General features: G+C 37.0%; 1 protein-coding gene across 1 annotated transcript in view; it reads right to left on the bottom strand.

Annotated features, from left to right (window-relative positions):
• lrig2 (leucine-rich repeats and immunoglobulin-like domains 2) overlaps positions 1–16,056 on the bottom strand; it is a 52,594-nt gene that overhangs the window by 31,055 nt on the left and 5,483 nt on the right. Inside the window, exon 4 of the mRNA XM_039749309.1 lies at positions 4,760–4,903. Within this exon, the coding sequence (XP_039605243.1) occupies positions 4,760–4,903 (144 nt within the window). The remainder of the gene's footprint in view (positions 1–4,759; positions 4,904–16,056) is intronic.

Below are 16,056 nucleotides of genomic sequence, written 5' to 3'. Positions count from 1 at the left end.
CACACTTAAAAAGACACACTGCTCATTTATTCCTGGATGCTCATCTGATTACCCATTACATTCACATTATACACCCATCAAGTCAGTTCAAACCTATTAAATTTCAATCTACGCAAGACAAGTAACCATCAAAAATTTATAGGGTCATTGTTATCACACATACAGAGAAACGCGAAATTCTTATTTGCATATGCTAGTCAACATACAATGCGTCACCTTTAAAAACCTGTCTACCTTTCCTGAAGAGACTATGAACAGGTTTACAACACCACATTTTTAACAACAGACAATATATCAAGAAAGACCAAGTGATATCACATGCTTTGACATACTGATTGGTACTGAATGCTAAGGCTGAATTAAAGATAGCCAATATGTGTAGGAGACATTATTCTTGGTCAAGTTTAGAATTTTTTAATCTAAATATAGCTACAGATCACAGTAAATTGGGTGATTTTAATGACCATTAAAATTTAGTAATGTGTATCTTTAGAAAATGTTTTGAGCTTCTGAACCCATGAAAGACCTTGCTTCCATATCCACCTATTCAAAATATACTGTAATGACATCTGCTGGAGTGAAGCCATTTCAGATAATTATTTGATTAATTTGGATCTTCTCCCTTGTATACAAATACTGTATTTTTTGCTCCATAAGACGCACTTTTTTCCCCCAAAAGAAAGGTGGAAATGTCTGTGCATCTTATGGAGCGAATATTGCGTTACAGACCGTGAAGTGTATTACCTGACAAAAGTCAACATCCAGGGGTAGAGGGCAACAATCAGCTGTTAATGGCGACAAAACTCACCCTTACGTTACAGGCATTTCCTCTCTGCTTGGAGGAATGTTAGACTCATTGACTCGGCACCTAATCCTTGCGTGTGCATGAGTTACGAAATGTAAACAAAGGCAAGATGGCATCAACATCTCACGATTGATCGAAGCGAGTTCAGAAAACAAAATACTCAGCAGACGATGTTTTGCGCATTATCGCCGAGTTGGACCCAGATTTTTCAGAATCTGATTATGTTGAGAGTGATCAGGAGGTCAAGCATGAGAGAGAGGAACTGGCATCAGCTGATCGGACACCAGCTGATGCCGCCCCAGCTGAGCGCATTCGTGCAGCCGATGCAAGGTTTGTGTGGCAGGAATACCCAGACATTGATTCGTGGGAGCCAAACTGGCTACTGGACTTCACAAGACAGCATGGCTTGCTGTTGGACTAGACAGATTACCAGCCGCTGGACTACTTCAGGCTGTTCTTTCCAGAGGCTGTACAGAATGTGTGTATACATATCCTTAAGGATTGGATTTAATAACTCCACCTCATCCATGAGGATTATGTAACAGAGGAGTTCCTCACAAGTCCAAAACTGTACTTACCATTAACTGCATATTCAAATATACAGTAGTAACAAATAATATCATCAAAGATGTGCAAGATTAAGACTGCATTTGAAGTGTCAGACTAGAGAAAGTGAAGCAGTAAACTGGCCTGAAGGTTAATAACTGAAGCCTTTTATTTCAATAATTTTCCTAAAATAGCAGGATATTCATGCTAATATTTCAATTTAGAAGAGTGTGGCAAGTGCAAGTAAAATGCATTATTCTTGTAATTCTATGCACAAATCCAGAAAGCCAAGGCCTGACAAGGCAAGATAAAGCAAAAAATTGGTTATATATACATATATCTGAATGGAAAATGATGTCCAATATACAGTACATTTTTTGTTAAATATAGTTGAAGCCCTATTAACTGGTGTCTTTAAACTGCTGTGAGGCTAGTTTATTTTTGTGCCTTTAGCTATCACTTCAAAATGTTGTTTTACCATATTTGTTACGATTTTTTGGAGGGAACTTCATACTGAAACTCAACACAACTTATTAGGTATCTGAAGCCATTGCCTTTACAAATCTCCGGGGAAGCGCATCCCTTGCTGACATTGCCGAGATTAGTTCAGATATTTTTTCTACTGACATTTGTATCCATTCCTTTATTGCTAAACTGAACTTTTCAGCAAGATACTTCAGTCTCATGTGATTCAACCTCTGTATGAAAGTTTTGCATTATGGATTCCACACATTACTTTTTGTGTCACAATGCTGTCAAAGCTGACTTGTCTTTTTTTTTTGACGCCATATTTTCTGCCTGACATTCCTCAATGCAAATTCCAAACAGTATTTAAATACAAGCACTCCAAGCAGTTATCAGGGTATTCAGTCACCCGTGCGCACCCGTCTCATGCCAACTATTAAAGAATATGATAAAACCACAAAATAGAAATTTAAAATATAACTACTACAACCACACATATCACAGCTACGTAACAAACAAAGAACTAATTCAAGTCATTTACAAAAAACACAAACATTTGAATACTTGAAAAATTTTCTGCATCTTCTATTAAACAATGAGACTTAAAATATTCAGCTGCTTTTGAAGGTGGACTGAGTTCAAAAGGTGGGTGCGTTTTAGAACTTTCTTAATCCATTTCAGATTTGTGGGGGCTAAAAGCAATCCAGCAGGGACTGGCTAAAAGGTTGAAAACAGGCCTAGGCAGGACTCTGGTACATCACAGGGGCCATGCTCATTCGCACACACACCCTACATTTATATTCAGTGACAATTTGCAAGTGCCAACCTAAATAAATAAATAAACTTTTGTATCAATTCCTTCTGTGTTAGAGCATGTCTGCTTAAGCAAATTTTCATGAAAGGGAACTTGGGGATTTGTAAAACTATTTAGTTACGACAAATGTAAGGAAACAACAGAAGTGAAAGGCTGTAGAAAGGCAAACTTCATTACTGTGAGTGATCAATATGGATATCAGGTGAAAGTGGTACTCTGATGGTAAAGTATAGGGTGACAAGAATTTTCCAAACCATGACACTTCTGTAGCCTGTATGCCCACACATAAAGCCCACCATCATAATGTCTACGTTTTCTCATCAATAGAGTGGAATCAGGGAACAGAGGGGAAAGAAACAACACTTTCACAAAAAATAACATATTTCATTTATATAGCGCCTTTCCAATGCGCAAGGCTTTTAATGAACACATAGGATTCAACACAGTGCCTGAAGTATACACAAATAAATTCTGGTGCTCAGCTTTTGTCCATTTCTTGTTCCTTCTTGCAATGCTATTACATAAAACACAAGCTGCTAATCAAGTGGGGAACCATTTTGGAGATTCATGCACACTGTTGTAAATATATTATCAAAATTTTTGTTTCAGCAAAGCAATATTTGTGGCACTGAAAAACTTTATTTGATGGGCAGCCTGTTAAAGCTGGAACATTTTGATGTCCTTCAGTTGTTTATCGGGACTGTCTCTGTCAATGAAAGTGTCACATCATAGAGTTCTTCACTCATATCTAGATTAACATTTGTCTAGATAACATTTCCTTGCTTGTATTTTATAAAGCACTAGAAGTGAAATGCTGGTGCATTGTTTTTCTTCCATTTGCATAACTGGGAAGACTACATAAAACAGAAACATACAAACTGAAGGAACAGTTTCCACAGTGGTCCAACTTCTTAGCAATTTGCACAAACAATCAGTGACTGTAAGTAACTTTCTAACCGCGCATGCTGTTTGCTGGTGTTTCATTAACTGGTATTAGGGATCTGTTCATGGTCAGTAGTGGTTATCAGAGGTGGAAAAAAACAAAGCAAAAAAATAAAAAAAAAAGGAAAATATGCAAAATATTGCGCAGGGAGATCTGGTTGAGCTATCTCAACAATAACTGAACTGCCTCAACAAATATTCTTCAAGAGCAAGTATGCCACGTTACAGCAAATTTGATCCACTAGGGGGCCAAGCTGTTTCACGTGGACAGATGGGCGGAAACACAAAGATATTGGCTATCACAAAAGGTGGCTCATACTTTAGATACAAATGCACCTAAAAATAAGCATGCATGTCTGTGTGTTTTTGCTCTTTAAATCATCAAGTATATTTAGCTAGGCTGATACATATTCATCACATGAAAACTTAAACAAGAAATTAGGCAGATTTAGAACATACATGCATACATAATATATAATGGATCACACAGAAGTTGGAATAGATATTCCACAGTTAAACAGTCCTGAATTCTAATGGCAATATGGCAACACCATATCGCGGAGTTTGCACATTCTCCTGGTATCTGTTTGCACCTAATGTGGCAATGCAGGTTAGTTTTGACATCCCAAAAAAATTCATATGTATTGGGGAACAGTTAAGTCTAAACTGACTCTGTTTGAGAGAGCATGGGAATGTCAACAAGGGTGCCTTGTGAATCACTCCAATCTGTCAAAACAGATCCCGGCTCCCAACAATTATTTATTTGATTGAGATTTTTAAGAAAACAGATGTATATTTACAGAATATAGAGAGAAAAAACAGTGTAGTATTGAATACAATTTTACTGTGATTCATTAAAATACGGGTTTTTATAGTACATCTAAATAAAAAAAAAAAACACAAAGAGTTGGCTATAACTAGTAACAAAAATATTTACTTCATTTAAATTATGATGACAGCTCAAATGTTTTAATTAAATTATTTAGATTTTATCAAGTTGCATGGCATAAGTAACCTAGTGTTTTTAAAGAACAGCACATAATTTAAAGTGATATGAGAATTTTAAGAGACATTCAAAGAATTTCTCTTAAAAACTAGGCTCAATATTTACATAGCTCAATAATAAAGGAGAAATTGTTGTATTACACACAACAAAAGCTCATATTTGGAGTTAAAGATCTACTTACAGAAACTGCAGCTGTGGAAGTTTGAAGGTCTTCAGGGGGAGAATGTGTATTCGATTTCTGTTGAGTTTCAAAACCACCAGTGAGCTAGAAATATTATCAAAGCATCCAGGTTCAAGAAGTCCAATCCTGTTGTTACTCAGATTTCTAAAATTGGAAGAATAGAAAGATAACATTATTATTAAATGGCACTTTTCACAACTATAAAGTGAATAACTCTGTGCTCTGTAGGAAAGAAACACTTAAAGGTCCACATTTGTATAACACAATTCCATCTATTTAGTATGATGATGACAGAAACTGTGTTACGAGGAAAATTAAGTAGCAGGAAGACGAACACTTGCCAGATATGAGGATATTAGAAATAAAGTTAAACAAATACATATCCTTGGAGGGCCTGCTGATTTAGTGTCTTTAGCAATGTGGCCCTCAACATCTGGAACAACCATCCTGCCCATATTACAGGGTCCATTAGCCTCTATATTTAAGGGAAAGTTAAAGATAAATAATTTTAAGATGGCGCACTGATGTTAGAATTGATTCTTCTGAAACTATTCCTGTTGGTTTTAAAGGATTGCAAAGAGAATATTAGTGCCGGGAAATATACTGGTTCATACCATTTTTTATTTTTGTTTTGATATGGATTTTTCTTATAAAATGGACAGAGAACATTCTGAAACTGAAGCTGTAGAAGACTAAAGTTGAACCCGATGACACGGAAGAACTTTTGGTGAAAAGTGGAGCTGTATCTGTTGTCTGGAGTTTACTTTGGTTTTAAAAGGTCGGATGTGGACCAAACTACTATTTACTGCAAATGCTGTTGAGCTAAAGTTGTCACCAGAGACAGCAACACAAGCAATTTGCTGCACCACCTTAGCCGCAAACATGCTTTGGAGTACCATAAATGTATGGAGCTAAGATTGGCATCTACCACGTACTCTGGTAAAACTGAAAAAGCTACAGGACACTCGAGTGAGACATCACTTGTAGACGTGTTTGCTGGAGGTACTGTCTACGACAAAAAAAGCAAGCGGTGGATTGAGATAAACAACGCTATTACAATCCATATAGCTAACGTGTCAGTGGACAGAGATTGTTACATTAACAAAGTGTAGTTGGTTTACAAAAAAATATTTACTATTTATTCCTATTCTAAGACACGTTGAGTGCAATACAACTTTTGACAAGAACCTCTGGATATTTTACTAAGTCTAAATGCCTCTATGGATGGTTGAAAATATGCTGTCAAAATTATAGTTTAAGTTGTTTGCAAAATTTGTTCAATAATAAGGTTCTATATTTTGACTGCAACTGTCATGCAATGTGATTACTTTTCTTTATTAGTGCCACCCCCTTGAAAATTATCACTTTATGCGGCCATGCAAACTTGTATTAAGACCTGTATGCACAATAAAGTGTTTTTTTGTACAATGTACAATTCTCACAACAGTGGAATGGATTATCCTTAGCCAGTCTACTGCAGTAATTGCAGTGGAAAATGAGATTAACATCCACTAATGCATGGGGGAAAAAAATACCGTTGAATACCGTGAAACCGGTATAATTTTGAAAAATATCTTAATATAGCATTTTGGTCATACCGCCCAGCACTAGATCATATTAATCAGAGATACACGATATATCGGGAACTGTATGGTTATTAGCCGATGGTCATTAAAAATGACAACATCGAAATCGGTTAGATGTGTACATTTCAACCGACGGAGCCAAATGATATAATTCAGGCTTGTCAACAAGAATGCTCTTTATATGACCCAAATCATTATGCATCCCACTCTCAACATCACAAGTTTTTATTAATGGCTGTGGTTGGTACAGGTGGTTGTCCTGTTTTTCTTTACCCGCAAACCTGCTCAACCTAATAATAATTTATTATTGTTTTATTATAATATAGGAAAACGTTTGTGAACTTTTTTTTTTTTTTAAGCTGAATAACTATCTCAGCGAGCCCCCTATTTCCAGAAATAACTGCGCCCTCCAGTATTGGAAAAGCAATGCAGCCCATTTCCCAACCTTGGCCAAGGCAGTGATCAACTATCTATTGGCACCTTGTACCAGTGTAGACAGGTGTGTAAAATATAATAAATTAAAAGAGAAACAGGCTTGCTAGTGAAAACGCAGAAATGCTTCTTTTTGTTAAGAAAAACCTACTATTTGTACTTTTAAAGAAGCCAACTTAAGTTACTGGCCTCATTGTACCCTTTATTTTAGTTTTACTTAAAGCAATATATGTCTGATTATAGCACAAAGAATATGCATTTGTTTTTTTGTTAATATACCCAATGCCATGTTATGTAATGGCATGGTGTCTTGATGTGCTTAAGTTACTCAGAATGTGTATGTTAAGCAGATTTTTGTACATGACCTGGAGTATTTTTTCTATAGAGATGAGCCATATCTTGCTATTTTTCCCCCGCAGAAAGTACTGGATGCTTATATAGCAAAGAAGAGCATAAAATTCAGTTAATACAAAGTTAATCTCTGTTTCACATGCTACTGTTGTTTCTTTGATAATGCATAATATATTTTCAGCATACTAAAAACAAAAAATATATCGGCCATCGGTATTGGCAAAGATGGACAAAAACATATTGGTTATCGGTATTGCCCAGAATTTCCATATCAGTGCATCACTAATACTGATTGAAAGTTTCTGTGCCTTTGCCATTCTCTCTCCCCGTCGCCATCTGGCACTGTGATTTTGATTAAGATTTCTCTTCTAGCCTTGGAACAGGATTTTGGAGTGGATGCAAGCATAACATGGGCTATGCTCCTCTTGGACAATTAGAATGCGATATTAAAACTAGACAGCTTTTCTTTCTACATACATGGTGCTTATTCTGGGTTTTGCATTCAATTTTGCATTTCTTGTATTTATAAATTGTATAAACAGTTCCTGTTTCTTATAGGGACACTTAAAAGAATAAATTGAAATATAGATTTATTTTACATTTAATAATAGACAAGATCTTGAGGCAAACCAAAGCGCAAAAAAAAAAAAAAAACTATATCATGGAGGGGGCAGCATCATTTTAATATTATCCATAATAAAAGGCCCTGCATCCAAATAATACACATACAAAGACTGATGATTAAAAAAATGACAGGCCTTCAGCAAACAGATGATTATTTCTTTGATAGCAAAAATTTATTTTCAGTTAAAGTCAATACACACTTTCAGTCAAAATGGAAAGCACTCATGAGCTGTGTAGGACTGCCACAAAAGAGTGCAATCTCACTAGGGCTGTGAGGTGTCTTAAAAGTTCATGTCAAGGTTGCAAAACTTCAACAATATACAATACAGCCTTGGGGGTATAATTAGGAGCTCCCCCTTGGACGTCAGAGCAGATGTATATTAGTATATGATATCAAAATCAGGAGTGGTCCCCTTGAAGCTTCAAGTGCCTCCGTTACCAGCCTACTTCACGAACTCTCCACAGCGAGAAGTAGATCATGCGAGAAGTGGATCATGGAATGTTACATAGTTAACTGTCAAATAATGCAAACAGTACGCGACACGTGTTTCGCCCTATTTTGGGCTCATCAGGTGTACACACTCCACTGCACCCCTCATCGGTGATCGAACCTCGGACGTCAGACAAACGCACTTCGATTGTGACACTGTGAGAAAAAAAATCCTCTTTCAATTCCACATCCAGCCCATACCCTCAACGAACATTTTTATTTTTTTAAAAAATCCCTTCTTTAGTCAATATAAATTGGAAGGCTAACTAGATCACAGCCGGAGGAGCTCACGCGTTTGATTGTGCGTGCAGGATGACCAGTGTGTTAGAAGAGAAGAGATCTCAGACTGGCCGCCCTGTATGTCAATCAAGTGGCAAATGCCATTGGGAGGATATATGATAGACTAACGTTTAAAAATTGTTTTTTTTTAATGCAATGCGATCTACTGGCACCCCTGGTCTATAAGTATCACATCAGCACAAAGCTACACATACACCTGCATGCCTCCTGCTGCGGAGAGGAGTGCTTGACAGCTGTCTTGTGAGGTGCACAAGAGTAAAAAATGTCTGACGCAGTTCGAGAAAACTTTTGCAAATGTCAGGAGTCAACTGGTGATTTTATTTACATCGACAATATCTCCAGCTAATCAGCAATGTACTTTATCGTCAACCATCAGCTTAAACCTTACCCATTTGCAAATTGTGAAAATCATTTCTCTGCTTAATTACTACAGGAGAAAGAAGGGTGAAATGACCCCTTTTATTCGCTAAACTAAATAGATTACAAATGCAAGCTTTCAAGGCAGCCAACTCCTGATGAAGGGACCTTAGCTGCCTCAAAAGCTTGCATTTGTAATCTATTTAGTGGGGTCATTTCAACCTACTTTCTCCTGTATCAATCTATGACTAACACGGTACAACACTCTACTGCTCTGCTTAATTACTATAATTCTGAACTATTAACATTTTTTGAAATTTTATATCTTTCCTTTCACTGTACTATAGTTAAACAGGCGGGGCCATGCATTAAAAAAGACCCTGCCTTTCTTTTAAAACACCTTTTGTAACTTAGTGTCTTCATTGTTGGTGTTTGGTGAGTCACCACTATAGTTGAGGATGAAAGACTGAAAACTTCATACTGAAGTATAAAATTCTTCATAAAGCTCCATCTCCTCATAATTGCATTTATGTTTCAGTAGAACCTCAATTATCTATGGCCCATTCAACCAAGTTTCTGCATTATCTGAAAGTAAGCTGATGTGTAATACAACACTTTTCTTAAAATTAATAAAAGCTTTTTCCATGAATTCTGTACCAAGCCAAAATACTACACTTTGGACCTCGACTGTACCAAGCGAGCTGGTGACTGAGGGAATGTTGGGGTGACTCGCTCACTCCTCCCCAAGCTGCACCTCTCATCTACTGTCGGTGTGTTGTCACAGCTGAGAATGGCACAGAAAATCCACACAAGATTTCTCATATAGATGGTCTAAATGCCACAGAAACAGTACATTTGTATACTGAACAGCAGGCAGACACTACACCTGCTGACATTTTGACTCAGAAGCAACATTACGGCAAGTAAGCTAAGAATATAAAATTCACTAAGGCATGAAAAGACCTAAGCGATAATGTACCATATAAACTGGGAAATCTTTTACATCTGGAAATTTTAATCTGAAATGGCTGCGGACATCCATTTTATCGAAGCATCCAGCTATCTGAGGTAGCACCAGTCTGCATTACCTCAAATAAGCAGGCTTCTACTGCACTTTACTTGACTCGTCAATGTACAGCGTCAGTTTAATTTGAGCAGGAGAAAAGACAGGTTTGTGGAAATAAATTTACATTTTAACTAAACCATTTCATTAAGTTTGGAAATTTCTAACTATCCTTAAATTTTAATCCAGTTTTTTAAAAATAAACAAATAAATAAATGAAGTATGGGGCATTAAACCCAATAGCTGCTTTAGAATACCCATGTGCATACACATATCAGAATGTAATGCAACGTAACTTACTTTACACAAAATGTTCTCCTTTAACAGACAATGTTTTCCTGTAAGTATGTTCAGGTTCAACCTTTAATCAAAACTGTACTGCTTCACTCCACAGGAATCGGAGGTAATTTGCAGTAAAGAATTGAAGCATTTAACTCTGTAATTACAATCCATCCTGAAGTAATTTAACAACAGTGGAGTGTAAAGTCGCTTTAAATAAAAATCTTTTGATCGGAAACCTATTCCATCCAAACTAGTAAGTTAGTGTGGAATCCCTCCTACAGAGGACAGAAATGAAACCTCATATGCTTTCACTACAAGACAGTAAGCAGAAGGTAAAAGGACTTGAGAGTGGGATGGGATAACACAGGTGGCTAACTTCCTTAGCAGTGCAGGGATAAGTCACACTCTGACCCCAACACCAACCTTATCACAGGCAAGGCAAGGCAAGGGCACTGAAACACAATTTTCATTTTCATTATTGAAACAACAGTTGCAAAATCTACCACAGGAAAGCCATGCTTGGATGTTCAGTACTGCACTGTAGGTTTTCATTAAAAATGTAATTACATAGCAAGTTAAATATAGCTTTGGAAGTCAAATCACAGGGTTGATACTTTCAGCAAACCAAAAAAAAAAACAAATTTCAGTCGTAATGGAGGACATATGCTGACTGCACACGCCTGTTTTCCTCTTAAACTGGCAAGAAGGAATCATTCATGGCTAAATCTATCAGTACACATACAAAAAAGGGACCACATCACAAAAAGGATTATAAACTTCAAGACTTGAGAAAACTTTCAAATTCCAATGGAATAACAATAAATGCAACAAAGGTCAGAGGAACACTGAAGCGGTTTCGAAATAAGATTAGATGAGAACGAGCCCATCCGATGCCTTTCTCTGACTGCTGCCAAACATGATAAAGCTCCCAATGCAAACGTATAAAGCTAAACACATTTGCCTCAAAGCTAGTCTTGGGTAAACGAAATATTTAAACTTTTAATTTTTTTATTCTTTATCTTCGAAAAAAAAAAACAAAATCTCTACATGGTTAAATATGATGTTATCTGAACATGAACTGTACACCTATGTCCATTAGAACAAAGGCTGTCAAAAGAAACAGAGGTTAAAGTAGTCAGATTTTGGAAAATACTTTGGAACCAACATGACATGAAACACAAAAGAAAGAAAAAATATATACGTTTTCTATATGAAAGTGCAAAGGATTAGAGACTATCATGGGAAATAGCTGAAGGATTAGCACTAAATGTCATCATGCAATGTACTGTGTATCATCAAAAAAAATAAAAATGAAATGAACAGCTGCTTAATTGAAACATTACTAAAAGACTTAAACCCTCTTTTCATGGCTCACCATGAGCCATCTGCTTCACTGAAGTAATTTTTTGAGTTCAAATTAGCCGTATGCTTGTCTAACTCAGCCGTCTAAGAGCATTCTCATTTAATCATACTATGACTAAATGTTCTTTCCAACTAAGAAGATGAGAACAAAAGTAACTCATATCTGATAAATCTGAAAATAAATGTATTTTTTATCATAAAAATGAACATTCAAATAATCTATACCAGTCACTCTGGCCACTGTGAAGCTGATAGAATGCAGCATTCTCATTCTTAGCCGGTCCCGTACAAAATATTAACATATGATTTAATCAACAACAAAACCTGTTAGCTTGGAGCAAGAGGAAAGAAAAAAAAAAAAAAATCAACGAAGGGTGTCGGAGGATAACAAAAGGAAAACATCAGATATCCGTGAATCCTTTAGTTTAATAAGGCACGATAATGTCTAGAAATTTTCAAACATGGCTTTCTCTCTGTCGATTCATGTCAATGATACTCAAAACACTATTTAAATGTTGTGTATTTAAAAAGCTTACTTAGATCTTAGCTCTACCACTCAATTTTGGTAACTTTGCTTGTGACAACTTTACTAAATGTCTACAGTGAACTAAACGTCCTGTTAATTTTTCCAGAGATTTTCAGTTGCAGACTTCATTTACAAAATCTTAAGAGAATCTGGGCAGTCACAGCAGACCCCTGTGACTTCCAGCTGGGTAGTCTGACTTCCCCAGTGACTCAGACTGACCAGTATATTACACACCCAAACTAAATAAAATAGGTCGGACATTGCCTTAAATGAACACTTCATATATTACTTAACTCTTCTGCTTTGTAGTGATGGCCAAGGTTTTCTGGAGAACAGAGATAAACTTTCTGATTAAGTGTTCATCTATAGAGACCAACATTTACACTCTTTATTTTGTAAACTTTATCAAAATGCCTCAAATCCCATTCACTTATCACTCTGTGGTTATGTAGTGTACATCAGCACTTCCTCCTCACTTCCCTTCTTTATCTACAACCTCAGGCAATTAGATAGATTGAGAGAACAGGCAGGAGGAGGAGGAGGTACACATTTAACTATAATATATATATATAAAATCCAAATATCACTGACTCACTCATCACGAAATCTCCTGGACCATGAGGACTTGAAATTTGGAATGTAGGTTACCCTTGGCCCATAGGTGCTCGCTAAGAAACGTTTTTAAAAATATTGTGGTCCAAGCAGGGTTTTTTAGACCCGTTTGTACGTCTGCCCGCTTTCACGAGAGAACTACTTAACAGATTTAGATCAGGTTTTTTTCTATAATTTGCTTTAACATTCCGTTAATTTTGCGTCTTTCCCATCACGCTAAGTATCATAATTCTTTTGCGGTACCGATTTATTAGCCAGAATCCGAGAGAGACTCATCGGGCTGCGGGAAGGGGCCCACCTCACTCATGTGTCTGTCTTGCGGCGTAACCTTAACTCCACTTAGTTAGTGAATGAGAGAACAACTTAATGGATTTAGATTTTTTTTTCTATAATTTGCTTGAAAATTCCGGTTGATTTTGTGAATTCTTTATTTGCACTAAGAATCATAGTTCTCTTGCAGGAGCGATATATTTGCACTAAGACGAGACAGAGGTTGCGGGCTGAGGGGAAGGGACGGTGTGACGTCAGGAGTAGAGAGCTGAGCAGGCCCTCCTCACTGTCCTGTTTCACTAAATCATGGGCGAAGCCGCGGTGGATGGCTAGTAGATAATATGCCCAAAAAAATAAGCAAAACAAAATGAATGTAAAAAAAATATCACACTAATAAGCCGAGAGCCACTCATATGCCTCCCAAGAAAGTTATCAAGCACTCGAAAGAATTTTCACACTCAGCCCATGTGCTTGGTTCCAAATTAGGAGATGATTCATTACTTTGTTTTAATTTCTAGTTAGTTCAGTTGTGTTTCGCAATGCAAATTTTAAAGCAAACAAAACATATCAATAAACAACCTAGGTCATGTCATGAACTTCTTTCTTTGGGCCTAAACATTTTTTCCAGGTGTAAGTCCATCGATTGATAATTGTGTGTAAACACTGCTGCATCTAACAAATCATTTAGTTTATTTACTCAATACAACTGTGTAAGCAAAACACTGATTAACAAAAAAATAAAAATAAAAAATGGAAGACTACTTGGAAATTATGGACTGCCTGGCATGAAAAGCACAGGTTTAAAACAGACAAGTCTACATAAGAAAGACAACCTCTGCTGAGGACATGTGCTTCAGTTTTATGATGGCAAACGCAGTACGTAAGTTTCGTATCTTCCACCATATGGCCATAACTTCAATATAGTCTATCTCAAATCACAGGTCTTAACTCATGTAAATACTTAGTAATAATGTTAATTTTGGATTTTCTGATTAACATTTACTACATATGTCAAAGTCTGTGTGCACAATGAGAGTAAGGCCCATCTTAATTGCATGCATCACTTTCATATTGTAAGATTAGATGGTTTGCTTATTGGTCTCAATGGGCACTGCTGTTCGTTTCTCACCACCTCGTATGTGTTTTGATTGACGCAATCATAAGTGAATTCACAGAAGTGGTGAGCCTGATCAGGTGCTCAACTTGCTCCAATTGACTGGTAATTGGAACGAGTCGTTTTATGTGAACTGTGTTACATTTGTGCCTATGTGAGTTTTAATTTGTACCTTTTTATTGGTTTTAATGCTGTATGCTAACCCTCAACTCATTAAGCTTTGAATTAAAATTCCCTATCAATGACAGCTGATGCTTAATGCGACTACCACAGCATGCCCAATTTCACTCATAACGCACAGAATTTCAGGTAGTTAGATCGCTTCCATGTCAGAGCACAGTCATACCTCATATGAAAAGCTCCAAAGTTCACCTGGTACTGCTCAGAGATCACCCATTCCAAAGGGTCCCAGTAAACTTGTTTTGTCTGCAACCGGGTAATGATTGGCACCGTCAAATCTACCTAAACCAACCAGACTTAAAAAAAAAAAAAAACTAGTCCAAATGAATTAGGTGTAAAAACTCCTATATTTAAAGCAGGAGGTACATGAATTAAAACGGGTAGATGCTATATGCAGTGGATGGGTAGGGCAGCTTATTATTTGTACTCCACAAACACATCTCTATCCTCTAAACAAACAACACACCAAATGAGGCGATAGTGTTGTACGTCATCAATGTTTGAAAAAAAAAATGTGAAATTTGCAGACATCACAGAATATTACAAAAAACTGATGAGGCGATCAGCAACTGCAAACATCACGTTTGACATGCCGTGTGAGTCGAAGGCGAGTGATGTGACATTGACTTTACACAGGAGTAAACTTAGAACTATCGATCAACTTAACTCACACATATCTTTGGGAATATGGGTGGAGAACCAAAGTATTGGAAGAAAACATGAAAAGTGCACACTGACCAGGCTGAAAGAAAATGCAGACAAAAATCTGAGATTTGTGGTAAAAGCTGCATTAGCAACAAATTGATCCATCTTAGATAACCTGTCATGGTGGTGGACAATGTGCAGCATTAATTTTAAGCAAATGTTTTTTGCTTTTACAATAAGATGTGCTTTTGCCTCTTTGGGGCCAACAATGAGGCTTATATCAGGCAGATAATGGTCATTAAAAACAACAGTAAATGGAATGAAAAATGGCAGGTATGGTGCTACCTCCAAAACCATGTGTGTAAAGTCCTATTTATGTACTGTAACCCTCGAAACCAAAAACTAAGGCTCATTATATTTTCTAGGGTTACTGTTCTCCTTTCATTTATATGTACCTCTAAAACTTCTTCTTCTTTTGGCTGCTCCCATTAAGGGTTGCCACAGCGGATCATTTTCTTCCATCTCTTTCTGTACTCATCATCCTGTTCTGTTACCCCCATCACCTGCATGTCTTCTCTCATCACATCCATAAACTTTCTTCAAGGCCTTTCTCTTTTCCTCTTCCCTGGCAGCTCTATCCTCATCATCCTTCTCCAAATATACTCAGCATCTCTCCTCATCGCATTTCCAAACCAATGCAATCTCACCTCTCTGACTTTGTCTTCCAATTGTCCAACCTGAGCTGACCCTCTAATGTCCTCATTTCTAATCCTGTCCATCCTCGTCACACTCAACGTAGATCTTAGTATCTTCAACTGCCTCCTCCAGCTCTGTCTCCTGCTTTCTGTTCAGTGCCACCGTCTCCAACCGATATAACATAGCTGGTCTCACTACCATCCTGTAGACCTTCCCTTTCACTCTTGCTGATACCCGTCTGTCACAAATCACTCCTGACACTCTTCTCCACCCTCCCTGCACTCTCTTCTACAATCCCCAGTACTCTAGATGTACCTCTTAAACATTAAATGCAAAACCTTAATTCATCCATTTACTCAACTCTCAGTCCATTTTAAATTAAATAAAATTGCACTGCAGAATGTTAC

This window comes from Polypterus senegalus, chromosome 3 (assembly GCF_016835505.1).
Source record: "Polypterus senegalus isolate Bchr_013 chromosome 3, ASM1683550v1, whole genome shotgun sequence".
NCBI lineage: Eukaryota > Metazoa > Chordata > Cladistia > Polypteriformes > Polypteridae > Polypterus > Polypterus senegalus.
The sequence above is the reverse complement of the archived record's forward strand: the minus strand, read 5'-3'. Positions and strand labels throughout refer to the sequence as shown.